The sequence below is a fragment of the Phoxinus phoxinus genome, assembly GCF_949152265.1.
Source record: "Phoxinus phoxinus genome assembly, chromosome: 20".
NCBI lineage: Eukaryota > Metazoa > Chordata > Actinopteri > Cypriniformes > Leuciscidae > Phoxinus > Phoxinus phoxinus.
The window spans coordinates 3,292,065-3,315,858 of NC_136895.1; the positions used below are offsets into that span (position 1 = coordinate 3,292,065).

At 38.8% G+C, this 23,794-nt stretch overlaps 2 protein-coding genes across 6 annotated transcripts in view; both read right to left on the reverse strand.

Moving 5' to 3' along the window:
• LOC306988486 (cilia- and flagella- associated protein 210-like) overlaps positions 1–16,353 on the reverse strand; it is a 61,264-nt gene extending 44,911 nt beyond the window's left edge. For 4 of the 5 annotated variants that reach the window (XR_013795418.1, XR_013795419.1, XM_079593492.1 and 1 more), the window contains exons 1-4: positions 15,990–16,353; positions 11,515–11,684; positions 11,230–11,435; positions 9,991–10,365 (exon numbers count right to left, since the gene is read on the reverse strand). Coding sequence is in view for 3 of the 5 variants with exons in the window: in XM_079593492.1 (XP_079449618.1) it covers positions 9,991–10,365; positions 11,230–11,435; positions 11,515–11,684; positions 15,990–16,065 (827 nt within the window). In the remaining 2 variants the exon portion in view is untranslated. The remainder of the gene's footprint in view (positions 1–9,990; positions 10,366–11,229; positions 11,436–11,514; positions 11,685–15,989) is intronic. The other variant, XM_079593493.1, reaches the window with a different exon arrangement.
• Positions 16,354–19,059: 2,706 nt separating this feature from the next.
• Positions 19,060–22,598, reverse strand: LOC306988487 (uncharacterized protein). Its single transcript, XM_079593494.1, has 5 exons — positions 22,432–22,598; positions 22,147–22,352; positions 20,101–20,293; positions 19,725–19,889; positions 19,060–19,645 (listed from the first exon to the last, which is right to left on the reverse strand). Exons 2-5 carry the CDS (start codon positions 22,290–22,292, stop codon positions 19,517–19,519), a joined length of 633 nt encoding a protein of 210 aa, XP_079449620.1. The 5' UTR covers positions 22,293–22,352; positions 22,432–22,598; the 3' UTR covers positions 19,060–19,516.
• Positions 22,599–23,794: the final 1,196 nt, after the last annotated feature.

Here is a 23,794-nt window from a genome sequence, read left to right on the forward strand (position 1 = left end):
AAAGACCTGAAGAAATCAAAATTAATACCGTACATTAGGGGTGTGCAATATTAACAAAAATATATCTTGATATTTTCAAAGTTTTGTTGATAATAATTAGATGATATTTTACTGATTTTGTACTGGTACCATGGCTGGTTTAGGCCTGTTGTTGACAGCAGACTCACAAAGATATTCTATGCAGTGGTCAGTTCACAGTAGTGACCGAAACAAATTTTTTTATTAAGGGGCAATATTTGCCCTTAAATTGATTTCCAGGGGCATTTTCACCTAAATATGGAATTTATTTCTAAACGTATTTAGAGGTATGCATCACCTTTTGTGTCAAATTCTAACATTCAAATTAAATTATATTACAATAACACCGTACCACTGTCAAATTAATTAAATTAAAATCCATCCTTGCAGTGCCGAGGTGACACAGAAGCGGCATCCGAACTGGCATTACTATATTTACACTTAATTTACAATTGCATAAATAAAACTATTCATTAAATATGAAATGATTTATAATTTTAACATTTTAATTAAAGGGTACTTTAAATATGAAACTAAACCCGCCAGTAGGTGGTGGCAAGTCACTGTCTTAATAAGAGAGTTGTTGGAGTCATTTATTCAACCGATTTGTTCAAACGGCTAATTCATTAAAAAAACAATTGATTCATTCATAGAATCAAATGGTTCGCTCAAAATGCGTATTTCAGTAAAAAAAATAAAAATTAATCGCTGTCTGTTGGACTACAGTTTCATTATGAAATTCTCGTCGGCGAAATAAAGGGGGAAACAAACAATATAGACAATATTGTGTCTAAAAAGTAACACACAATGTTAACTTTATTGTTAATTTAACTGTTGTATAAAATAAATAGCACATTTGCAATTGTGCACAGGAAAACGGCACTCTTGCTCGTGATATTCTAATATAATATGATATTAATATAATAAGACAAAAACTCATTTGGGGACATATCTATAACTGCACTGACACATCACACAGTGAAAGCAAGCATGAGAGACAAACGCGATGTCGGCTCGAACTCGCGGTGCCTCGTACGTAGTTTAAACAATGATTACAATATCATCATAGTCCATAGACAATCCTAAGCACAAAGAATTAACTTATTATTGAACTGACATTTACTCGTTCTCTTATCCTCTCCTCTCGCGTGCAGGAGACAGACGCAGGCTAATACGCTGCCGTAAATGACGCGAATTGTCACGTGAACAAGCAAATCCACAAAGATAGAATAATAATAAAATAATACGTACGCTAATCAGATAGTTTTCATTTGGAAAGCATTTAGATACGTCTAAGTCAAAGTGTCATCTAAAATTTAAGACCTTTCATAAGTAAAAATAAGACTTTTCATAAGCAAAAATAAGACAGACTTTTTATGGCCTTAAATGTTAAAAATCAAATGCAAGACCTTTTAAGACTTTTTAAGGATCCGCCGGGACCCTGCTTAATCAGTGTCCCCCAAAGGAAAGTCACTTTCCTTTTGTTCTATTAAACAAAAAACAAGTATTCCATCTATTGTTGTAAGTTACTGGGGAAATTAAGCACTCACAGCCCAAATGGCTAACACCTCAACAAGTTGCCCCACGAGTTAATGCATGAAAAAAAAAAAAAGATCTTTCCGCCGAGCTGAATTCCCTCAACTTTGAGATAAGGTGTTCTGTTTACATGCTTGTTTAAAAAATAAAAAGTAGTTTTTTCATCGCCACTTGTTTTTTCCTGGCTAATATTCATATTTTGTCCGGTTATACCTACGAAACTACAGTTGATGTGGCGGCTTTTGTTCTCATCTCGTTTAGCAGTCTCTGTTCTGAAAAATATTGTTCAAGTGAATTCTATTTTTATTATTATTTTGATGTCTTTATCTTTAATTTCTCTCAATGCAAAGAATCGAAATAGCCTTACCTTGTGTCACATAGTAAACTGAGCAACAGGAGAACTGGATATTAATAAAAAAACCCTAGCGTGCTCTTGCCGTATCCGCGGACTGACGCTTGTTCTTCAGGAGCGGGTAGATGTCTCTCGCTGCCTTCTCGGCGGTTTCCATGACTTGATCGGCGTATTTCTGGATCTGGTTTTTCTCCTCAACAATGAGAGCGGTGTTCTTCGCCACAAAGTCTTCAGTTATTTTTCCGCACGACGATTTGTGGTCTAATACCGTAAGACACACACATGGAGGCCTTTCACTCTGTCGGTCTGGTAGTGCTGCTGGGTTTCTGCTTTCTCAATGGCCTCCTTTCGTATCTGGGCCTGGTATTTCTCTTCTATGTCGAGACGTTTCTTCTCCTCTTCTTTCATCGCCTTCAGCTTGCTGTGGACGCCAGCAGCGTAGGCGCCGGTGCCGTACTTTTGCAATCAGGCGTAGACAACGTAAACCATCCCATGAGTTTCTTCTCTAAGAAATTGTATTCTGCCCAGAGGATCGTTTCTACGAACATTTCACCACAGAAAAACACTTGTGCTCTAATACCGTAAGACACACACATGGAGGCCTTTCACTCTGTCGGTCTGGTAGTGCTGCTGGGTTTCTGCTTTCTCAATGGCCTCCTTTCGTATCTGGGCCTGGTATTTCTCTTCTATGTCCAGACGTTTCTCCTCTTCTTCTTCCATCGCCTCTCCAATGGATTTCGCCTCCAGTTTTTCCGTTGTTGTCCCTGTAAGGACAAAATCAGATTTGTTTGTTGTACTTTATTACTGTAAACATCAAGTCTCATATTATAACCCTCAGAGACCCAGGTATTCTTTTATTTATTTATTTTTAATGAAGAAAAACTAAAATATCACATCAAGATGACATTACAATTACAATTTAACATTATACCAAATTGTAACAAGCTTAGTATTATAATAGGGGCACAGACACAAAAAGAAAATTAGACGGCGAGAAGTCTGAATAACATAGACAGACGTCTTTAATAATCATAATAATAATAATTTAAAAAAATTATTCTTATTTCTTAATAAAGACTCATAAAAAGGCCTATTTTCTTCCTTAAAAGTGTTTAGGTCATTAAAAAGTTTGATGTTTACGCATATATAGTTTTAGGGTAAATTTGGGGTTTTTCAAGCAAGTATTATTGCTCAGTCAGTGAGAGTAATAAGTACGGAGCCCCGCACAATAAGAGAGCTACACATGCAGTGACTCCAGTGCGATGCTGTCACTCACAGCTATGGTGTCGGCCAGTGTTTGACGAGCTCTTTAGAGCGCATGTGCAGCGCCTCCCGCTGTTTAGAAATATTAGATGAGAAACTTTAACCTTGAACTTAGAAATGTTGCCTTGGCAACTAATTGAAATAACATTTCACTTTGTTAGTTGAAGTACTAAAATTACTAAAACTGAAGTAAATATAAAACAAAACTCAAAAGACAATTCCTAAACCTTAAACTGAAAATAATAATAAAAGGTAATTAAAGTTATTGCTAAATACTGTATACTATAAATAACACTAAAATAACACTGGAAGCCCATGATCTCTAGAGATTCACAGTTTTAAAGTAACACAAATAAGGTCAGGTGATCTAGCGGGGCTTGCGCCCTGGATGAGACGTGTCAGGACATCGGTTTAATAGATACATGGCGGGCTTTACACCCTGGGCAGAGGGAATATACTTTCTTTTCTGGAGTACACAAAACCAGCACTAGAATTATAGATTATATTTTCTCACCTAAAGCTTCCCTTCATAATATATTGAATTGCAATATATTGTAATATCTGATCATGCGGCCGTATTCCTTAATTTATCTCTCTCTAATGTTAAACATCATCGGGGTGCGTGGAGGTTTCCTTCTGGGCTTGCACATGACCCAAACTTTGAATGTTATCTTAAGGACTATCTAAACTAAACTATTTTTCTCAGACAATAAAACCCCTGGGGTATCTCCCAATCTGATATGGGACACTGCAAAGGCATATATCAGGGGGCTAATTATTTCATACGTGTCAAACCTGAAAAAGGAGAGCTTAGTAGATCAGAGAAAGCTTGAGGTTAAGCTCCACGATCTTGAGTTAGAAACAACACATCCCCTTCAGATGAGTTACTGGCAGAAATCAGAACTGAACAAACTTCTCTTGAAGCTATTTTTACAAAGAAGGCGGAGAAATCATTATTTTTCACAAAGCAACGGATGTATGAATTCGCTAATAAATAGGGGTGTAACGATACACCAATGCCACGGTTCGGTTCATATCACGGTTTCGGAGCCTCGGTTCGATTTGCTGTGGGGGCAGGAGGCTCCTGGCAGGGCACCAGCAAGAATAAAGAACACTATTCACTTTTAACTCAATAACAATACCAATAATTTAACTCATTAACTATCTTTTTACTGTATTATTTATTAATCTTTGTTAATCTTAGCTAATAAAAATACAGCTGTTCATCCTTTGTTTATTCATGTTACTTCACAGTGCATTAGGCTAACTAATGTTAACAACTTTTGATTTTAATAAGGCTACTAGTAAATGGTGAAATTAACAAAGATTAATAAATGCTGTAGAAGTGCAGTTTATTAATAGTTAATGTTAACTAAATGTAGTTTACAATAAAGTTCAATTTATTAAACTCTAGTTAAGTATTACCGATTCAGACGTCTGGTGAGTTGTTGGATAGATCAGTTGTTTTAACCATTCATTAAATGGAATCGGTTCAAAGGAGTCATTAGTGCGCGAATCAGAGGTGTCATTAGCGGACGTGTACGCGGTGTGTGATTATCCCGGCAGTTTAGGACATTGCACAAGATTTGTCTCAACACAGTAAACATTTAATCACTGGATAGGTTTGTAGGTTTATTGAACGTGTGGTTTGTCTCGACTGAATGTGCGGAACGCTTTTCAGAGAAGATAAGGCAACGTTTTATTAGCACAATACACACGACACCGGTAATTCAGGAAAAAAAATCTCCCAATGCTCCACATGAAGCTTCGGTCTTCCGACCTTTTACTATCGTGTCAATTCAAGATTTTGATTAATATGCGCGAGGGAGGGAGTGCAAGACAGTTAAGACGGTGAGAGTGCGCGCGCGGCCGGGCTCTCTCTCTCTCGTTCTTTCAGTAACATCCCAGCTAACACACGACGTAACAGTTACGTAATGAATTCGTACTTTTTGGTCACGTCATGACTTTACTAACTGACAACGTAATAACTACAACGTCGCATGCTCGAAATTTCATTACCATCATATTACCAACCCACAACGTCAGCCAATTACAGCAGCTCCAGTTCGGATCCAGCCTCACTTGGGAAGACTTCTAATGACATCTACACCCTTGAAGACAATGTGTTTAAACAATTTTCAGATGTTTAAAGGGGTGGTTAATTGCGATTTCACTTTTTTCATTTTAAATAGTGTGTAATGTTGCTGTTGGTGCATGATCAGTATCTGCAAAGTTACTGCGTTGAAAGTTCAACGTAAGCAGAGATATCGTCTTTTAAAAATCAGGAAGTTTAATGCCTACAAAAACGACTCGAATGGGACTACAACGAGATACTTCCCGGGTTTTATACGTAGCTAACCCATACATTTACATCAACCCTCCCTCTGGAATATGCAAAAAAGTGGGCGTGGCCATATTTCTGCGGCTTTGTGGAAGAGGAGTTAATAGTGGAGAGCTGTAGCCATGCCGTCGAAAGTGTGTTATTTTCACCCAGCTGTCAGGTCTTCTGTGCTCGGCTTCCTACGGACGCTGTAGTTCGTCAACAATGGCTAAAATTTATGTTTGATTATGTTCCTGAACATTACAATCGTAATTTAGCTCTCTGTGCTGCGCATTTTACGGAAGACAGCTTCCAGAATCTCCACGAATTCAATGCCGGATTAAACAAGAAACTGTTACTAAAACTTGAAGCAGTTCCAACTTTAAACCCAGAGGCAGCCGTTGTTGGGCCACAACCTGTAAGTAAGACTTAATCATTTTAAATGTATAATTTCAGACGTAATGTTTTAGTTTTATCAAGGACGTAAACAAATGCCAGCGCTGGCGTTATAGCCACTTAGTTATGCTATTTCGTGTGTCTATGACAAACGCGTACAAACATTTTGAACCTGAATTTGTAATTATGTACTAATTTTGTAAATGTATTTTCCATGTATACTTTATGACGTAATTTTTTGATTTGATCAAGAACATAAACCAATGCCAACGCGGTTTGTTTAGTAGCTAGCCAGTTAGTTCGATGCTATTTTGTGTGTATAAGACAAACGTGTAAAGTAAAAAAAAAAAAAAAATGTAATTGCAACAGCAAACTTCAGCTGCGGTATTAGTCAGTCATTTATTAAATTTCAGTCATTTATTACTCATTCTGTTATATTAAAAGTTTAATCAGGAGAAACCCTGTATCTCAAAAGCTAACAAGCAGCAGTGGCATTTTCAAGTAACAGCGTATCGAAATTATTATAGAATAATAATAGAATAATAATTTTTAAAAAAAATTACCATTCAGAAACGTTTAGTAAGAGCCGTGTGTTTGGGGAGGTTCTGCTTGACTCTCTTCATTGCCGCTTTCTGGGTCTGACTCTGGCTCAAACTGACGGCAGTATTGACACCATTATTTACATTTGACCGGAGCACATGCGACTTTCGCCCGTAAAGGTGATGGGCGTGAAGTTTCCGGACAACGTGCACTACGCAGTTTAGCCAATTACAACACACCGGCCCAACTAACCAATCTGAGCCCATGCCTGTTTCTGAGGGAGTGGTTTCATAGAATCAGGAAGTCAACCGGTCGTTCAAATGACAGAGGAGAAAGCGGCTTACAATAAAGGTGAAATTTATGAAAAGGCTAAAAAAAAATAAAAAAAAATATACGAAGACATGTTATATTGCACCCCATAAACACAATCATGCAAAGAAAAAAAGCAGTAAACCACCCCTTTAATGATATTTTAAAGTGTTTAAACTAATTCAAGTTTTTATGTCAGGCGGTACAACAAAAATATGATGTATTGGAGTTGTACCACCTGACATGGAAATTGTACCACCAACCTACCCATACTTGAAATTAGCAGTTTTTATCAGTATTTGAGAGAGCTCTACAAACTTTTTCACTCTGCCAAAGAGATCAGTTATAGGCTCCTCTGGATGATGCATTATCATGTTTACGGTTATTACCTTAAAATTCATAATACCATTTGAGAATATACAAATTGCTGGACAAAAGTTTCTCAATTATCTCAACAGCTTTAAAACTACTGATATTTATAAAAAACAATAAATTAAATCTATGCCATCATTTTAGGTTTGAAGCCTTTCATATAATTGACAATTATAGGAAAGGCTTCAAACCTAAAATGATGGCATAGTTTTTAGTTTTTTATTATTAAGACACCATTTTAAATTATTTTCTTTTAGTCTGTTCATTTGTTCAGACAGTTGCACCACCACCTGACATTTTGGGGGTTTAATGCTGCCTTCAGGAATAATCATAAATAGGCCTACTAGTCATCTAGTTTTTAAAAAAATGGACATCGTAATCATGACTTCAGAAGAAGAAAAACAAAATAATATGTATTAAATATTTCAAACGTATTAAATTATTTCTAAGATTCTAACTAAGATTTTATAGAATATAGTGATATGTCATGAAGTTATCAAATTATTTTAAAAGGAAATAATGCACTTGCCACAACATAACTTTGTGACCATGGTTAGAAAAATATATGAGCGATTTTAAACAAAACTGTCTGCTTTTTCTTTTCTTATTCTTGCTTCGTTATTAGGGCCAGCAAAATGAAGACGTGTAGGAGCAGTTCGATGTTCAAGCTTTTGGGGAAAACCTTGTTCATTTAAATGTATAACCTGTTTGCATACTGTTTTTGCTGTTTGTGCTTTGTTCTATAGTAAATGGACTGAATTAATACAATTTTGAGTCTGTATCTTTCATATGTCGTTGAAAAAGTCTCTAAAATAGTTTTGGGCAAATGAGGACAAGTTAAATTAGACCACTGCATGTCCGCCCATATTATTAAAAAATAAAATGACCAACTGGTTACCAACACACGACTGTCGATCCGCAACGTTGCCACGACGTCGCTGTTACTTACTGACAACTTTACAAAGTTACGTCCAGGAATTTCACTTTTCCGATTGCCACGACGTAACTAGTTACGTTGCCACGACGAAAGTTTGGTCACCAGATTACGTTGCAGTTACGTAACAGTCACGTATTTGTGTTAGCTGGGATGCGCCCTGTCACAAGCGCAGCAGTCTGTCATCTACATCACTCACCGATCAAATAAGGCTTTGGCGGGATGAAAATTTGCTTTGGCGGCCGCCAAAAAACGTAATATGTAGCGGACGGTGTTGATTCTGTGGCGCACCGCCCATGAATTAGTCTATGTGTGGGAAACACTGCAGTCTAACTGCCAAGCGTGATCGGAAATCAAAAGTTAGTGTATATTTAGTAAAAATACAGCTTTCATTAGTTGTTACAAGTGTAGGCTACTAATTACTATTTAATCAAATGTCAGAAAAAATAGTTTTGTGTCATAAGGTGAAGTGAGAGTATCGCGGTTCGAACCGTAGGTGGTGTATCGCGGTTTTTCGGTTCGGTTTGAATATCGTTACACCCCTAATACTTTGAAACAATTGAACATATCTAGAGTACAATTTATATTTAAAACACATTAGGTAATTGTACATATCTGTATTTGTAAAGACACTGTGATTGCATTGAGCAATATATGTAAACTGAAATATACTGTATGATTGTACTCAATTGAATGATCAAAATAAACAAAAAATAACAACAACAAAAAAAACATTATATGACACTTAATTTTAGCATTTGCTCTCCCTTTTGAGTGTCATAGCAAAGCATGCTGGGAAAAAAAAATCCCAGCCCAGTTTCAGTTAAATTTAAAGGTGCTCTAAGCGGTCTCGGTTGGCGTAACCTCTTGCTGATGTTTGAATTATTATCAAACAAAACGGAGGCTAGCTAGACCCTCCCTCCTCAAACCCCACCCCACATCATTCTTGTCGGTTATTGGCTGGAACAGTGTGTTATGTTTCGTGCTGCGGGTCGCTCTGTTTATTGCTCAGTTTGTTTTTGCTGCTGTTTGTGGAGCTTGGGCTCTCTGCAGAGACCGCGTTTTTTTACAGTGTGTTCAGGGGACAGGCAGCTAGCGGATAGTGAGGAGATGTTTGCGGTATGTGAAAAAAAAATGTTTGGCCTAAAAAACGCGCGAGACGCTTACAGCACCTTTAAGTTTATCCAAATTAAAAGAAACAAGTTAATAGAACTCAAAACAACGAAGCAATTCAACTTAAAATGTGTCAGTTTTGTGAACTCAAAAGAAAAAAGAAAGTTTTAAATACTCATAAAATTGTAAGTATTGTATGTTAATTTGATGGAACTAATTTGTGTAATGTGAGTTGGCCCTACTCAAAACAATGGATTATTTTGAGCGTTAGGGTTTACAGTGTTAGGAAGCTAAAAATAAAAATATTAGTTGAGACATTAGATGCAAAACTTTAACCTTGAACTTAGAAATGTTGCCTTGGCAACTAATTGAAATAACATTTCACTTTGTAAGTTGAAGTACTAAAATTACTAAAACTAAAACTGAAGTAAATATAAAATAAAACTCAAAAGAAATATGAAAAAAAAAACAGGGGGAAAATGACAAAAGCACATGCACAATTCCTAAACGTTAAACTGAAAATAATAATAAAAGGTAATTAAAATTACTATAAATACTATAAATATTACTAAAATAACACTGGAAGCCCATGATCTCTAGAGATTCACAGTTTTAAAGTAACAAAAATGCCTAATTTTATCTGTTGTCTAAGCATTTAATATATAAGTGTTAGTATGGGTTGGCAGTGTTTAACATAATTAACCAGCATGCTGTGTGTTTGATACGTGTTAGCCCTCATAAATGTGCAAAAATGCTCCTGAAAATAAAGAAGTTAATTTCTGACGCTAATGAGAATCCTGTGATTAATATCCATTTCCATTGTCTTATGTACAATACCTAAATGTTTCCTCCTGCTTTTCTCTCCTCATTCTCGTCAGTTTTTGGCTCTGGCTGGCGATCAGCTTTCTCTTCTCCTCCTCTTCCTCCTGCCTCCGAGCCTCCGCTGCTTTCATCAGCTCTCTGTTGGTCAAATGGTCCTGATGGAAGACAGAAGAAGGGATTTCAAAACCGCATCTGACTCGATCTGCTTTTACAGTGTGAATGTTGTCCAACAACCGGCTTACACGAAAAGCATTCATTCTTCTTCTCTTCTCTTCTCGATTCTGGCGCTCTTTGATGGCCTGTTCCCTCAGATGAAGATCTCGGAGTCGCTTCATCTCTTCTGCCTCCCTTCTCCTCTCCTGCTCCTTCTTCATGTCATGCTCCTTAACCCTAATAAAGGAGGACACATCAGACACATTGTCCTATAAGGTGATTCCCAGCTAACAGGGAATGTTCTCAGAACATTAGATACGGTTCTCTCAAAGTTACGAACAAACGTTCTTCTAGTAACATTATGTTTGTTCAAAGTTATCTGGCCTTTAATCATGTTCACAAAACATTAACACAAAAACATTATTTATACATCATTCGTGGAGTCTTTTTTTTATTTATTTTTTTACAGAAAAAGTAACAACAGTAAATGCTGATTTATACTTCTGCGTTGAACTGACGCCGTAGCTACGCCGTAGGCTGTGTGTAGCGTGCGTACCCTCCGGCGTACCCTGACGTGCACCTCTCCAAAAATTTAACAACGCGTCAATTCTACGCGGCCGCAAGCGCTGTGATTGGTCTGCTAGAACCCCTCCCTCGGGTTTCACACGCTCCCTCTGCATGTGTAATTGCACGTCAACGCGGACAACGACGCAGAAGTATAAACGAAAACCAACGCGTTGCCTACAGCGTAGAGGCTCCGGCGTAGGTCCGACGCAGAAGTATAAATCAGCCTTAACGTAACACTTCTTTCCATTAAACTAACTAAGTAATACAATTAGTTAATTTTAACGTAACACAATATTGTAATGTATTACTTTTAAAAGTAACTTTCCCCAACACTGTTCAAAAGTAACATTCCCACAGTGTTTGAAGAATAAAAAAATAAAAACACATTTTAAGTGTTGTGGACACTTTGAACGTTTAGGGAACATTCAGAAATAACATTTATATCTTAATTGGAACGTTATCTAAAAGTTCTTAGAGCATATTTGTGTTAGCTGTGTATGCACTGAAGCATAAATGCACTTCATTTCTCCTTACTGTAGTTTCAAGCTCTCAGAAATGGCCAGTTGGTCTGGTTTCCTCTGCAGTGCTTTCTGTCGCTCCTGCTGGACCGCCTGCTCTTCTCTGCAAGCCATTCGGGCCGAGATCTCTCTGTCCACGGCTCTGCTGGCGTTCTGCCTCATGCGCTTGAGCTCGATCTGAGCCTCTCTCTCCTTCAGGACCTCCGGCAGCCTCAGAGCGCTCTAGAACAACAAGAGGATCGTCTCTACTAACATTTCACCACAGAAAAACACTTGTGCTCTAATAGCGTAAGACACACACATGGAGGCCGTTCACTCTGTCGGTCTGGTAGTGCTGCTGGGTTTCTGCTTTCTCAATGGCCTCCTTTCGTATCTGGGCCTGGTATTTCTCTTCTTCTATGTCCAGACGTTTCTCCTCTTCTCCCATCGCCTCTCCAATGGATTTCGTCTCCAGTTTTTCCGTCGTTGTCCCTGTAAGGACAAAATCAGATTTGTTTGTTGTACTTTGTTACTGTAAACATCAAGTCTCATATTATAACCCCCAGAGACCCAGGTATTCTTTTATTTATTTATTTATAATGAAGAAAAACTAAAACATCCCATCAAGATGACATTACAATTTCAATTTAAAGGTCCCATGACATGGGGTTATTATATTATTTTATAATGTTTCCTGGGTTGCCCTTATAATGTTAGTATGTTTTTTAGATCAAAAATACTCATAATTTAGAAATAAGGCATTTTTCCTAGCCCAGTTTTAGCCTCTGATTTGAACGCTCTGTTTGAAGGGGCGTGTCTGTGTGAGACTTCAGTGTAACCGGCCACTGCTGTGATTGGCTGACATGCTTGCATATGAAATAGCTACTTATTACATGTGAAACTCTCTGGAATACTTTTACTACAGTTATTATTAGGGCTGGGTACCGAGTCTCGATACTTTTTAGGTACCGACCGAATTGCCTCGATACTATCGAGTATCGAAACATGACATGTTGTTCGGTTCCAGATTTCGATACCTAAGGAGTTAACTCGTCAACGTCAGTGCTCAAACAAATACATATGAAATGCACAACGACACACATAAAGTCGCTCACGCACATACACGCAAACTCTCTTCACACGAAACGCGCGGAACTCTCCGCGCACACTCATATGAGACTCGACACGCATACTTATGAGACGCGAGCACACACACACACACACAAACTCTCCGTGCACATATTCATATGAGACGCGAGCACACACACATAATACCTTAAAGATGTGGAAAAGTCGATCAAAAGTGTGGCTACATTTCTCCAGGCTCGATGCCAACAGCACGCGATGCAGTATTTGCGGTAAAATAATTGCTGCAAAGACCGGTACCACGACAAACACGATGAAGACCTTGACAGCACGGAGTAAACATAAGAGCAGAAAGTTGCTCAGTCTTCGACTGGTAAATGAAGAGATACCTTGTTGATCACTCCAGTGTTTATATTGCAATAAATAATAACCTACTGAATGTACACTGCCGTTCAAAACTGTGTTGGTTAGTCAGAATTGTTTTTCAGTAAGGATGCATTAAAGTTATCAAAGGTGACATTAAAACATGTGTAATGTTACAAAATATTTAGTTTTTAAATAAATGCTTTTCTTTTGAATGTTTTATTCATCAAAGAATCATGAAAAAAATTATCATAGTTTCCAAAATATTAAGCAGCAAACTGTTTTCATGTTTCTGAAGTTTCATGTCACACTGAAGTAATGATTTTGAACATTCAGCTTTGACATCACAGGAATAAATTACATTTTGAAATATATTAGATACGATTTTAAATTGTAATACTATTTCACAATATTACTAAAGTTTTACTGTATTTTTTTATTTAAAAATTCAGCTTTGGTGAGCATGAGCGCTTTATAAAAAATGTTTTATTCCTTTGTGCACTGGCTAAGGAGCATGAGTCAAACTGAAAAAATAAAACTAAATAAATAAAAAATAAAAGTTTTTCTGAGGTAATATGTTATGTAATCTTGTTAAAATGGATTTCATAAAATTGGTATCGAAAAAAGTATCGTTAGGAACCGGTATCGAAACTGAGGTATCGAAATTGGCACCGGATCGAAAGATTTTGAACGATGCCCAGCCCTAGTTATTATACGTTTTTACTATTACAGCTATTGAGATTAACAAATCGTCAGAAGTTTTTAAAGTATTTAGATCTATTCCCATCACATAAAATGTTGCCGTGATAAGCATTGCGCAAGCAGATGACAGTGTTGATCGCGAGAATGAAGATCTTATTATTGCAACGCAGTTTCTGCACTCTCTCTAATGCTTTCACCAATGCAAACACGATGATGTAAATACAGTAAGAGCTTCATGTGCAGTGTAACGTGCGTCATCGGTCTTTGTCAGGTGACGTCACACTCGCGATACACGAAGTGCATTATGGGCGTAACCGCCATTTGTAAGGTATCGATGCTGGGGTATTCTGATGTTGGAGAATTGTGTTTTTCATTCTTTTTTCAAACTAAAACATCATTAACATGACATTATCATCATCATCATCAATACAGCAAACCTATCTTTGCTATTACTACTGTGTCCTTCGGTGGGAATGTAAATAAATCCTGTACACAGCCGTTTATGAAATGTCCGTGGGCTTTAAGAGATTTATAGTTTTTAAATTGTTCACTGGTATATGCGCTTATACCATAAACAAGATAGTTGACAATGTCCAAGTATGAGGATGAGGAAAACAATTCGCGATCAGCACTCCAACTCACTGCAGTTAGCTCATATATGGATCTATGTTCTGAATGGATGACAATTTCTCCAAATAACGGTACCTGCCATATTTATCGAGTTTATTGCGGTACGACCTTTTCTCAGTTTTCTTGTGCTTCTCCAGTTTTGCGAGTTATTTACTTGTTTTCTCTACTATTGTAATCTCTTCAATGCTCACAGTCAGTAGCGATACCTCAAAAATGGCGGCGCGGTGACGTCACACACAACAAACCCACGTGTCTGACAAAGACCGATTGATTTCATAACGAGTTTGGCAAGTGTCCAGATAAACTCCATCGCGCTGTGTCCATGAGAAAATGAGCTAGGAAGTAGGAACGCGTGCGCGCGATTCCTACAAAGATTGTTCCTTGATCGCTTTATGTTTATAAGTTAATTTATTCACAATTTAAATATGATTATTTTCATCCTACTAAAAGAAACGATGTGAAGTTGATATTTTAGTCACTGGCTTGACTTACTGAGGCATAAACAGCAGTATTGAACGATTTGAGAGAAAGATTACCTGTCTGAACTTGAACAATTACACATCAGAAAGTGTTGCTTGGTAACGTTAGCTCGATCGATTTATTTTCAGACGTTCGTCGAGGCCAGCTCTGTATTATTGGCCCAAGTTGAGGAAACAGTCGTCGGTGAAATGTGTGCCGCAGACATGCAAAACTTTGGGGAGTTGTGTCGGCGCATTTCCAGAGAAAATGAAATGAATCCACTGGTTCTTCTGGGGCTTGGATGAAGGAACTAAAAAAAGGCTTCGGTGTTCATTTGTACATCCAATTATTGAGCCATTAATATGCTTCGCTCGCTCAAAAGCCATGATATCTCCCGTGGACAAACTAAAATCGCGCACGCGTTCCTACTTCCTAGCTCATTTTCTCATGGACTGGAAATATTCTCTGGGCGGGCAAAGCAGAGAAAGGGGAGGTAACATTTCCTCCGTATGACGTCATACGGAGGAGATTCAAGATCAGCCCGATTGAGCTTCCACTTTTTCAAAGGCAGAGAAAGATAGCAAAAGCTCGATTTACACCGATTGAAATTTCTAGAAATTTGGGGACCATATAAAGGCTAGGGAAACTCATATTAATGTTAAAAAACCTCAAAAAGTGAAAATTTCATGTCACGGGACCTTTAACATTATACCAAATTGTAACAAACTCAGTATTATAATAAGGGCACAGACACAAAAAGAAAATTAGACAGCGAGAAGTCTAAGGCCTCATCCACACTACTGCGTTTTAGTTTAGAAGCGGAGAATAAAAACGAATACGATCTCCGTCCACACCAGTGTTTTAGCTGCGTTTTATAATTGATCTCCGTCCACATTAAAACGACTGAAAACGTGGATCACGTGACCATTCACCAACACTGGGCGTGCGCGTGCCGGTGTAAACAGCCGCATGTAGGCAGTGATAAGATTGTAAAATGCAGAATTGACTTGCACAACAGCTGCTAGCAAAGACATCAACGTCAGTTACGCTTGTAATTCGTTATCCATGTTGCAGTCACTAACGTTACGTAGTCCAGGCTGGTTTTGTATGTTTTCTTCCCGGGGACGGGTCATGTGACGGGTGGCTGACGAATCAGGGAAGGATACGCCATGACTAATGACACCCAATCATAGAGCCGAGCGTGAGCCTCTGCGTCATCGTTTCTAAAGTCCTCCGTTTTGACCGTCTTCACTAAAACGCCCTCCGGAGATTCAAAATGCAAAACGGAGTCGGCTGCGTTTCTAAACTTCTCCGTTTTTGCAGTTGTAGTCTGGACGGGAGGTGCAAACATAGCAAAAGGTCTCCGTTTCTAAACGAAAACGCAGTAGTGCGGATGGGGCCTAAATAAGGCTATATAAAAAAAATAAAAGTGTCTGACAATGGTTCTATAGACAGACGTCTTTAATAACAATAATAATTTATAATTTAAATAAATTATTCTTATTTCTTAATAAAGACTCGGAACACGAGGCACGGAAAGCAGGAAAGGATGCCTACTTTGCTGCCAATCAGATCTGGACAACACTAGGCCTGCTTCGGGTTTCTCCATCTCCCAACTCACAACTGTATGCATTCAACAACATATTTCCAAGTTATTATAAAAGCCATTCCTGATAAGCTGGAGTCGATGGTTGCGGTCAACACCTCCATATTGCCGGATTGAGAGAAAAGCTGAACGCGTGTGTGATGATGTGAATGAGGTGAAGACCAAAGTTTCCCAAGTCCAGTCATCACTGTGGAAAGAGAGCAATCGGATCGGCGCATTGGAGTCGCGCATCACTGAATTGGAGCGGTATTCCAGACGTTGGAGTTTGAAATTACACGGCCTGTCAGAAAACATCGATGAGAGAAATGTGCGGAGAGACGTATTTCTGGATCTGGTTTTCCTCCTCAACAATGAGAGCGGTGTTCTTCGCCACAAAGTCTTCAGTTATTTTTCCGCACGACGATTTGTGCTCTAATACCGTAAGACACACACATGGAGGCCGTTCACTCTGTCGGTCTGGTAGTGCTGCTGGGTTTCTGCTTTCTCAATGGCCTCCTTTCGTATCTGGGCCTGGTATTTCTCTTCTTCTATGTCCAGACGTTTCTCCTCTTCTTCCATCGCCTCTCCAATGGATTTCGCCTCCAGTTTTTCCGTCGTTGTCCCTGTAAGGACAAAATCAGATTTGTTTGTTGTACTTTGTTACTGTAAATATCAAGTCTCATATTATAACCCCCAGAAACCCAGGTATTCTTCTATTTATTTATTTATTTATAATGAAGAAAAACTAAAATATCACATCAAGATGACATTCAAATTACAATTTAACATTATACCAAATTGTAACAAACTTAGTATTATAATAGGGGCACAGACACAAAAAGAAAATTAGGCAGCGAGAAGTCTAAATAAGGCTATATAAAAACAATAAAAGTGTCTGATAATGGTTCTATAGACAGACGTCTTTAATAATCATAATAATAATAATTTATTGGCGGCTTTTGTTCTCATCTCGTTTAGCAGTCTCAGAGCTTCTGTTCTGAAAAATATTGTTCAAGTGAATTCTATTTTTGTTATTTTATTCTAATTTTTATTTGGATGTGTTTATCTTTAATTTCTCTCAATGCAAATAATCGAAATGGCCTTACCTTGTGTCACATAGTAAACTGAGCAACAGGAGAAATGGATATTAGTAAAAAACACTAGCGCGCTCTTGCCGTATCCGCGGACTGACGCTTGTTCTTCAGGAGCGGGTAGATGTCTCTCGCTGCCTTCTCGGCGGTTTCCATGACTTGATCGGCGTACTTCTGGATCTGGTTTTCCTCCTCAACAATGAGAGCGGTGTTCTTCGCCACAAAGGCTCAATCCCAATTCACCCCTTGGCCCTACCCTCCCGATTCTTGTTGCGATAGAGGGGTAGCGCTACATAGCCCTCGAAACAGATTTTTCAGAGGCACACTCCGAACGGAGGGCTACGAGAAAGTTCCTAGAATGCGTCGCGAATCACCGGCGAGATGGCTTCACAAACGGTGAAAGAAAGTCACAAATGTAAGTATTTCCTAATATGGTGGTTTTCTTCAAAACAATCATAAAAAATAGATCGCTAATTCATCCGCTAGCATGTTGCCTCGGTAACCAGGCAGACAGTGTTGCTTGCTTCGCTACTAACGTTAGTTACCTGGTAACATTAATGAAGTTAATCTAAAGTAAAAAGCATTTGTTCTCACGTCTTTATAAAGCGAGTGAATCGGTCCAGCATCGCGTGGTTATCGTGTGAACACAACACAGTCAATAACTCAATTATACAGCCATGTATTTCACATTGAAACATTTGCTTTCGCTTTACACTACAGCAGCCCATACGACAGAGCTTGCCACAGTGGAGGACGGCATATTGGTGTCGTTAGCCTGGAACACACCAAGCCGACGGTCGGCCGACATTGGTCCTCGTCGGCTTTGTTTCGGCCGATTTGACTTGTTGAATCGCCGCCGGTGAAAGAGGGAACTCTGATTGGCTGTTCAGCTTACTGAACGAGTCAGTGCACGAGAATAATAGCAAAACAGCGAGCAAAGAAGTCAAACCGGCACAGATAGAAGCTGTTCTAATTAGGGGTGTAACGGTACGTGTATTCGTACCGAACCGTTTCGGTACAGGGCTTTCGGTTCGGTGCACGTGTGTACCGAATGACTGAATGCAATATTTTGTGTGCGGAACATAGGTACATTTTCGTGTTTCCACACGAACATATTAAGTGGCGGAAGTCTCCGCGTTCAGCGCAAATCCCGCCCTGCAGCTGATTCTAAAGTTTTACCAGTGTTTTACCCGTCGTCACTGTAACCTAAACCAATGAAATAGACTGCAGGGCGAAAAAAAGCTTTTCCGCTCTGCGTGCGCCGCCGCACTCTCCGTTCAGTGTGTGTGTGTGTGTGTGTGTGTGTGTGTGTCGGCCCGCTGCGCTCTCTGCTCAATGTTCGAGTACGTGTTTGCGCTGCGCGTTCTGCTCTGTCGTTAACGGCCCAAACACTCCAATCATGTACCGATCACGCACTGGAAAAGCAAAGTCCGCTCAAATAAGGTGAAATTTCTCAGTAGTACACTTCTATTTGCTGAGCTGGTATAGTTATATATATTTGAGGAATTGCAATTTATAACAGCAAATTGTGCAATTAATTAGTTCATTTTTTTATCGATTCCCAGCCTTAATTTTTAAATATGAGGAGGCCTACAAGCTGGGATTGGTAATGCTGCACTGTAATCATAGTTATTTATTTATATTTTTCATTATATTTTATTATGTGATATTGGTTTGAGACTGAGAGTATTTTATTTAGTGGAGAACTTTGCAGCAGTATTTTATTTCTTATTCTTTTTTTATTTTCTATATATGTTATTATATTTTATTAAAAAGTGTTTAAAAAAGTGTAAACAAACTGTTAAAAAAAAGTTTATAGTAATAAACAACCTGCAGTTTAATGTTTGCATTTCTTTCCCTTACTGTACCGAAAATAAACCGAACCGTGACTTTAAAACCGAGGTACGTACCGAACCGTGATTTTTGTGTACCGTTACACCCCTAGTTCTAATGTTACGTCATCTGACCTGAGTGCTCCTTGGTGAATATTTCAATATTAACATGAGCGGAGTGAAATAAAGAAAGTGTGTAGCAGGATTGATATTCAAAACGGTAAGCACGCACTGCTATGTTTACGGTTTGTGTCTGCAGCGCCGGTTTCCCTTTTTGCATGACGAATATAGACGAATATATCTGCAGAAATAGACCGTTGTTACATTTACACGCAGGCGCAGAACACCGATCTAGCTGACCGTCGGCTGTAGTTCTCCGTGTGTTCAAGTGCAGCTTTTACCCCGACGCGAGGCGACAACACAGCCGGCTTTCATCAGCGCTAGTTCGTCGGCGGCGGCTTGGTGTGTTCCAGAAATCCTGTAAAACCTCGTTGCTTCCATAACGTCAGAGCCATCAGCGACGACTGATGACGTATCGGGTTTATGAAGGGTTGTTCCACTTCGTAAGGGAATATTTCAACCCCTTGGCCACTGTAACTCTGTTTTAAGGGCCAAGGGGTACACTCGAAAACAAGGGGTGAACTGGGATTGAGCCAAAGTCTTCAGTCCTCTTTCTGCACGACGATCCCTTGCATGTTTTTCAGCCTTTACAAAACCAATGTTGCATTAGAGAGAAATTATGAGTTCAAAGCATAAAATAAAACCCATTAAGAGCTGTACCCACCATTTCTTGTATGTAGGTGCACTGGAGTGCTTTTCCTTCTTCTTTAGCTTTTTGAGCTTGAAGTTTTTGCTTCTCCGTGAAGATTTGATCTGCTTCCTTCTTTGCATTCAGCATCTCCAGAGCTTCCTGTTTTTCTTCCTCTGCCTTTCGCTCCAGCTCTTGCCTCTGATAGAGAGTTGAGAATTTTTTTATTTCAAATGCTATATATAAACAGTGTGATGCTCATAAACCCAGCATCACTGTGGTAAAATTAGGCAATAAGCCCCGCGAAGCCGTGTTTTACAGTGGAACAGCTGAGGGCCGTTGGTAGGCATGACGCGGAGCGGAGATTTAAAGATGTTTACATGTATAAAAACATGAGGAACATGTCATTTACCCTGGACTCTCTGTGTGCAGAGACAGATTTCAACATGGCTGCATGTTTTTCTTCTTTCTCACGCCGCACTCGGGCACGTCTGGCCTCACGTTCAGCGACTGCTTTTGCGATGATATCTTCCTCATTGCTGATTTCTTCCTGCTTCTGCACGGCTAACTTCTGTATAACAGTCTCTCTGTGTCTTTGACGCTCTCTAAAGCAAAAATAAAGACAAATACAAGCCCAGTTCTGAGACAAAGCAAGCAGTGGAAAGAATTATACTTTCTCCAGGCTTCCCACTTTAATTCAATAACCTTCCCAGTTAGATGTGATTCATGAATGAGCAAGTTGTAAGAATGTGGATGTCAAATGGTATGTCAGGTGACAATCTTTTGAATTAGTTTATTTTGAATTTAGGACTATATACTAATTTATTTACATTTGTATAACATGTTCCCAAAATACCTTTCACAGACAAATTAAAGATTGGAACTGGTTTGCAAGCACGTTTGAATTTGAAAAACACTTAGAGCAGTTTCTAGTTGATTAAATACACCCGAATAAGTTAGCAAAACTCAAATAATTTGAGGTAATCAGTTACATCAAATTGTTTAAGTTAAGAAATGTAATGTGTAAGTAAGCAGAGCTTGCAGATTTTTGTTTTGTAATCATACATTTTAATTGCTTTTAACTTGAAATATTTGAGTAAGATAATTCATACACAACTTAAAATTCTCATGTAATCTCAACTTCAATATTTTTAGTAGTGGAAACTTGGCTAGATTTAACCAGATAATTCAATAAGTGTTACCTATTAGAGATGCGCGGATGGGCTATTATTTCATCCGCAACCACATCACAAAACTCATCATCCGTCCGCCATCCAGCCGCACCAACGTTTCTGACCAATTTTCAAAACCGCACCCGCTGATTGGGCGATGCAAGGCGCTGCTGTATGCCTATTTCACTTTATTTTTTAGCAAATGTCGAAATGTCGAAAGCTCGAATAAAATAAGTAATTTACATTATAGGCGTTAATGTACGCACCGTCATGTCAGGGTGACGACTATAGGACGAGCATGTTCTGAAGACTCCCGTTAATTTTGAATGCACGGGAAGAGTACGGAGAGCGCGTCTTTTTCAGGCACAGTGCAATTCATTTTATACCAACAACAAGCCTAACAATCATATAACAAACTATAGAGCCTCGATATTAAAGAAACACCGACTCTATTCATTCCGGAATTCGATGACATTCCACCGCACAACAGTGCATGTTCACATTTGTAATTGTCCAACAACCCCAAAAACTGCTTGCCTTGCACATCTAATTAATGGGCACAGGTTTCCAACTACTTTATTTTTTGCTGTGGATGTTATTGAGCTTGTAGAAATCGGAAACACCAATTCTGCGACACAGATGAACCTTTATTGATATCTCTATCAGACAATGCCTATTTTATATGCCAAAAGAAACAACAGGCAGTAAAAAATTATTAAAATAAATAAATAAATTTCATAATGTAGTAGGCATAATATTAGGCTATAGCCGCATTTTTTGGCAAACAGTTGAAAAAAAAAAAACGGGGAAAAAACGGCATATCGTAGCTAAGCCTTTAGGCTCAGTCACCCCCACAAACTTAAATTAGAAAAATAAATATATCCCTCTTTGAACGAACATAAAGTCTGGTTTTTTTATGTAGGTATAGTCAGATAACAATATTTAACAATGTATACATATATTTTTCATTTGATTGGTTCAACCGCCCGTCACCCGCCCGAATTGAATTTAAATATTATTTTTCGTCACGTCATCCGCCCGATCTGTAACCGCCAACTGCGCATCTCTACTACCTATAGTATCAGCATATGATACTAACATTCCCATAATGTTTGATGTATTAAAAAAAAAAACACATTTTAAGTGTTGTTGACACTTTGAACGTTTAGGGAACATTCAGAAATAACATTTATATCTTAATTGGAACGTTATCTAAAAGTTTTTAGAGCATATTTGTGTTAGCTGTGTATGCACTGAAGCATAAATGCTCTTTAATTTCTCCTTACTGTAGTTTCAAGCTCTCAGAAATGGCCAGTTGGTCTGGTTTCCTCTGCAGTGCTTTCTGTCGCTCCTGCTGGACCGCCTGCTCTTCTCTGCAAGCCATTCGGGCCGAGATCTCTCTGTCCACGGCTCTGCTGGCGTTCTGCCTCATGCGCTTGAGCTCGATCTGAGCCTCTCTTTCCGTCAGGACCTCCGCCAGCCTCAGAGCGCTCTAGAACAACAAGAGGATCGTCTCTACTAACATTTCACCACAGAAAAACACTTGTGCTCTAATACCGTAAGACACACACATGGAGGCCTTTCACTCTGTCGGTCTGGTAGTGCTGCTGGGTTTCTGCTTTCTCAATGGCCTCCTTTCGTATCTGGGCCTGGTATTTCTCTTCTTTCTATGTCCAGATGTTTCTTCTCCTCTTCCATCGCCTCTCGAATGGATTTCGCCTCCAGTTTTTCCGTCTTTGTCCCTGTAAGGACAAAATCAGATTTGTTTGTTGTACTTTGTTACTGTAAACATCAAGTCTCTCAAAATAAAACATTAAAGCAACAACAGGTAACTTTTGCTCTCGGGGTCCCCCTAGAGTTGGGAAACAGTATTGTCCTCTACTACTGTCGTAAACTCTGTCATACATGCATTTGTTGACAACCATGATAACCCTGAACACTGTAGGAGGAGTTCACATGCAGGTGTTCTGCTTGTGTCGTGTGTGAAATGTCTTCATCCAGGTACAGTGGCATATATTTCAGCAAGTCATATGAATATAATTTCATGTTTTTTTTGTTTTTTTTCAAACGACGAATGATCGCAATGCTCATGTTTACAAGCCAGCGTCATTATAGTAGCCTAGTCTATTGGTTACCGTTTTACTGAATCTATATGATACTTCAATGCAATGTTTGAGTGGTAGATAATAACCATATATCGTCAATATTATAATATCAAGCTACCATAGATGAATCTGCAAATTTTACTAATGGATTTGCATTATAGCTTGAGGCAAGACAAATAAACAAATATCACAGACATGTTAGGTATCCTAGGTATCATAGGCTTTCATTTGGTATTTGAAAGTCCGCATCGGTCGGGCGTAGGGTTGCCACCTTTGATTTGTGAAAAAACGGGACACTCAGATTATTATTATTTTTGGGGGTCTGAGTTGTAGGTTGTAAATAGTATTTTCTTTGACACTGGTGGCTCATCCGATTTTGTTGTGTTATCCCCCTCGTCCGTTTCTCCCCCCATTTCACACAATAGATGTAAATAGACAGTTTTTAAATGATAGCTAGCAACTAAACTCACACGGTATCTTCTTGGATGTGTGTTGATGCACGCGTGCGACCGACCGGCCGACCGACAGCACAGGCAGTTGCTAGGCGATAAGTTGAGCTTCCAATCAAATAAAAGTAAACGCCTGGCATTGGCCAATCCACTGTTTTACCCGTTTTTACCATGGTTTTTACCCGTTTACGGACACAGGATTGGATGTACTGTACACAACTATGAAGAAAACACAGTAACAGTAGACGGAAATGGTTTAATTTGAAACCAGGAAATTCTACTTTAGAAGTACATTTTCACAGAAAAACGGGACAATTCGTGTCCCGGGAAAGAATATATACATTTTCCGGCACTGTTGCTCAAATAAAAGAGAACAATCC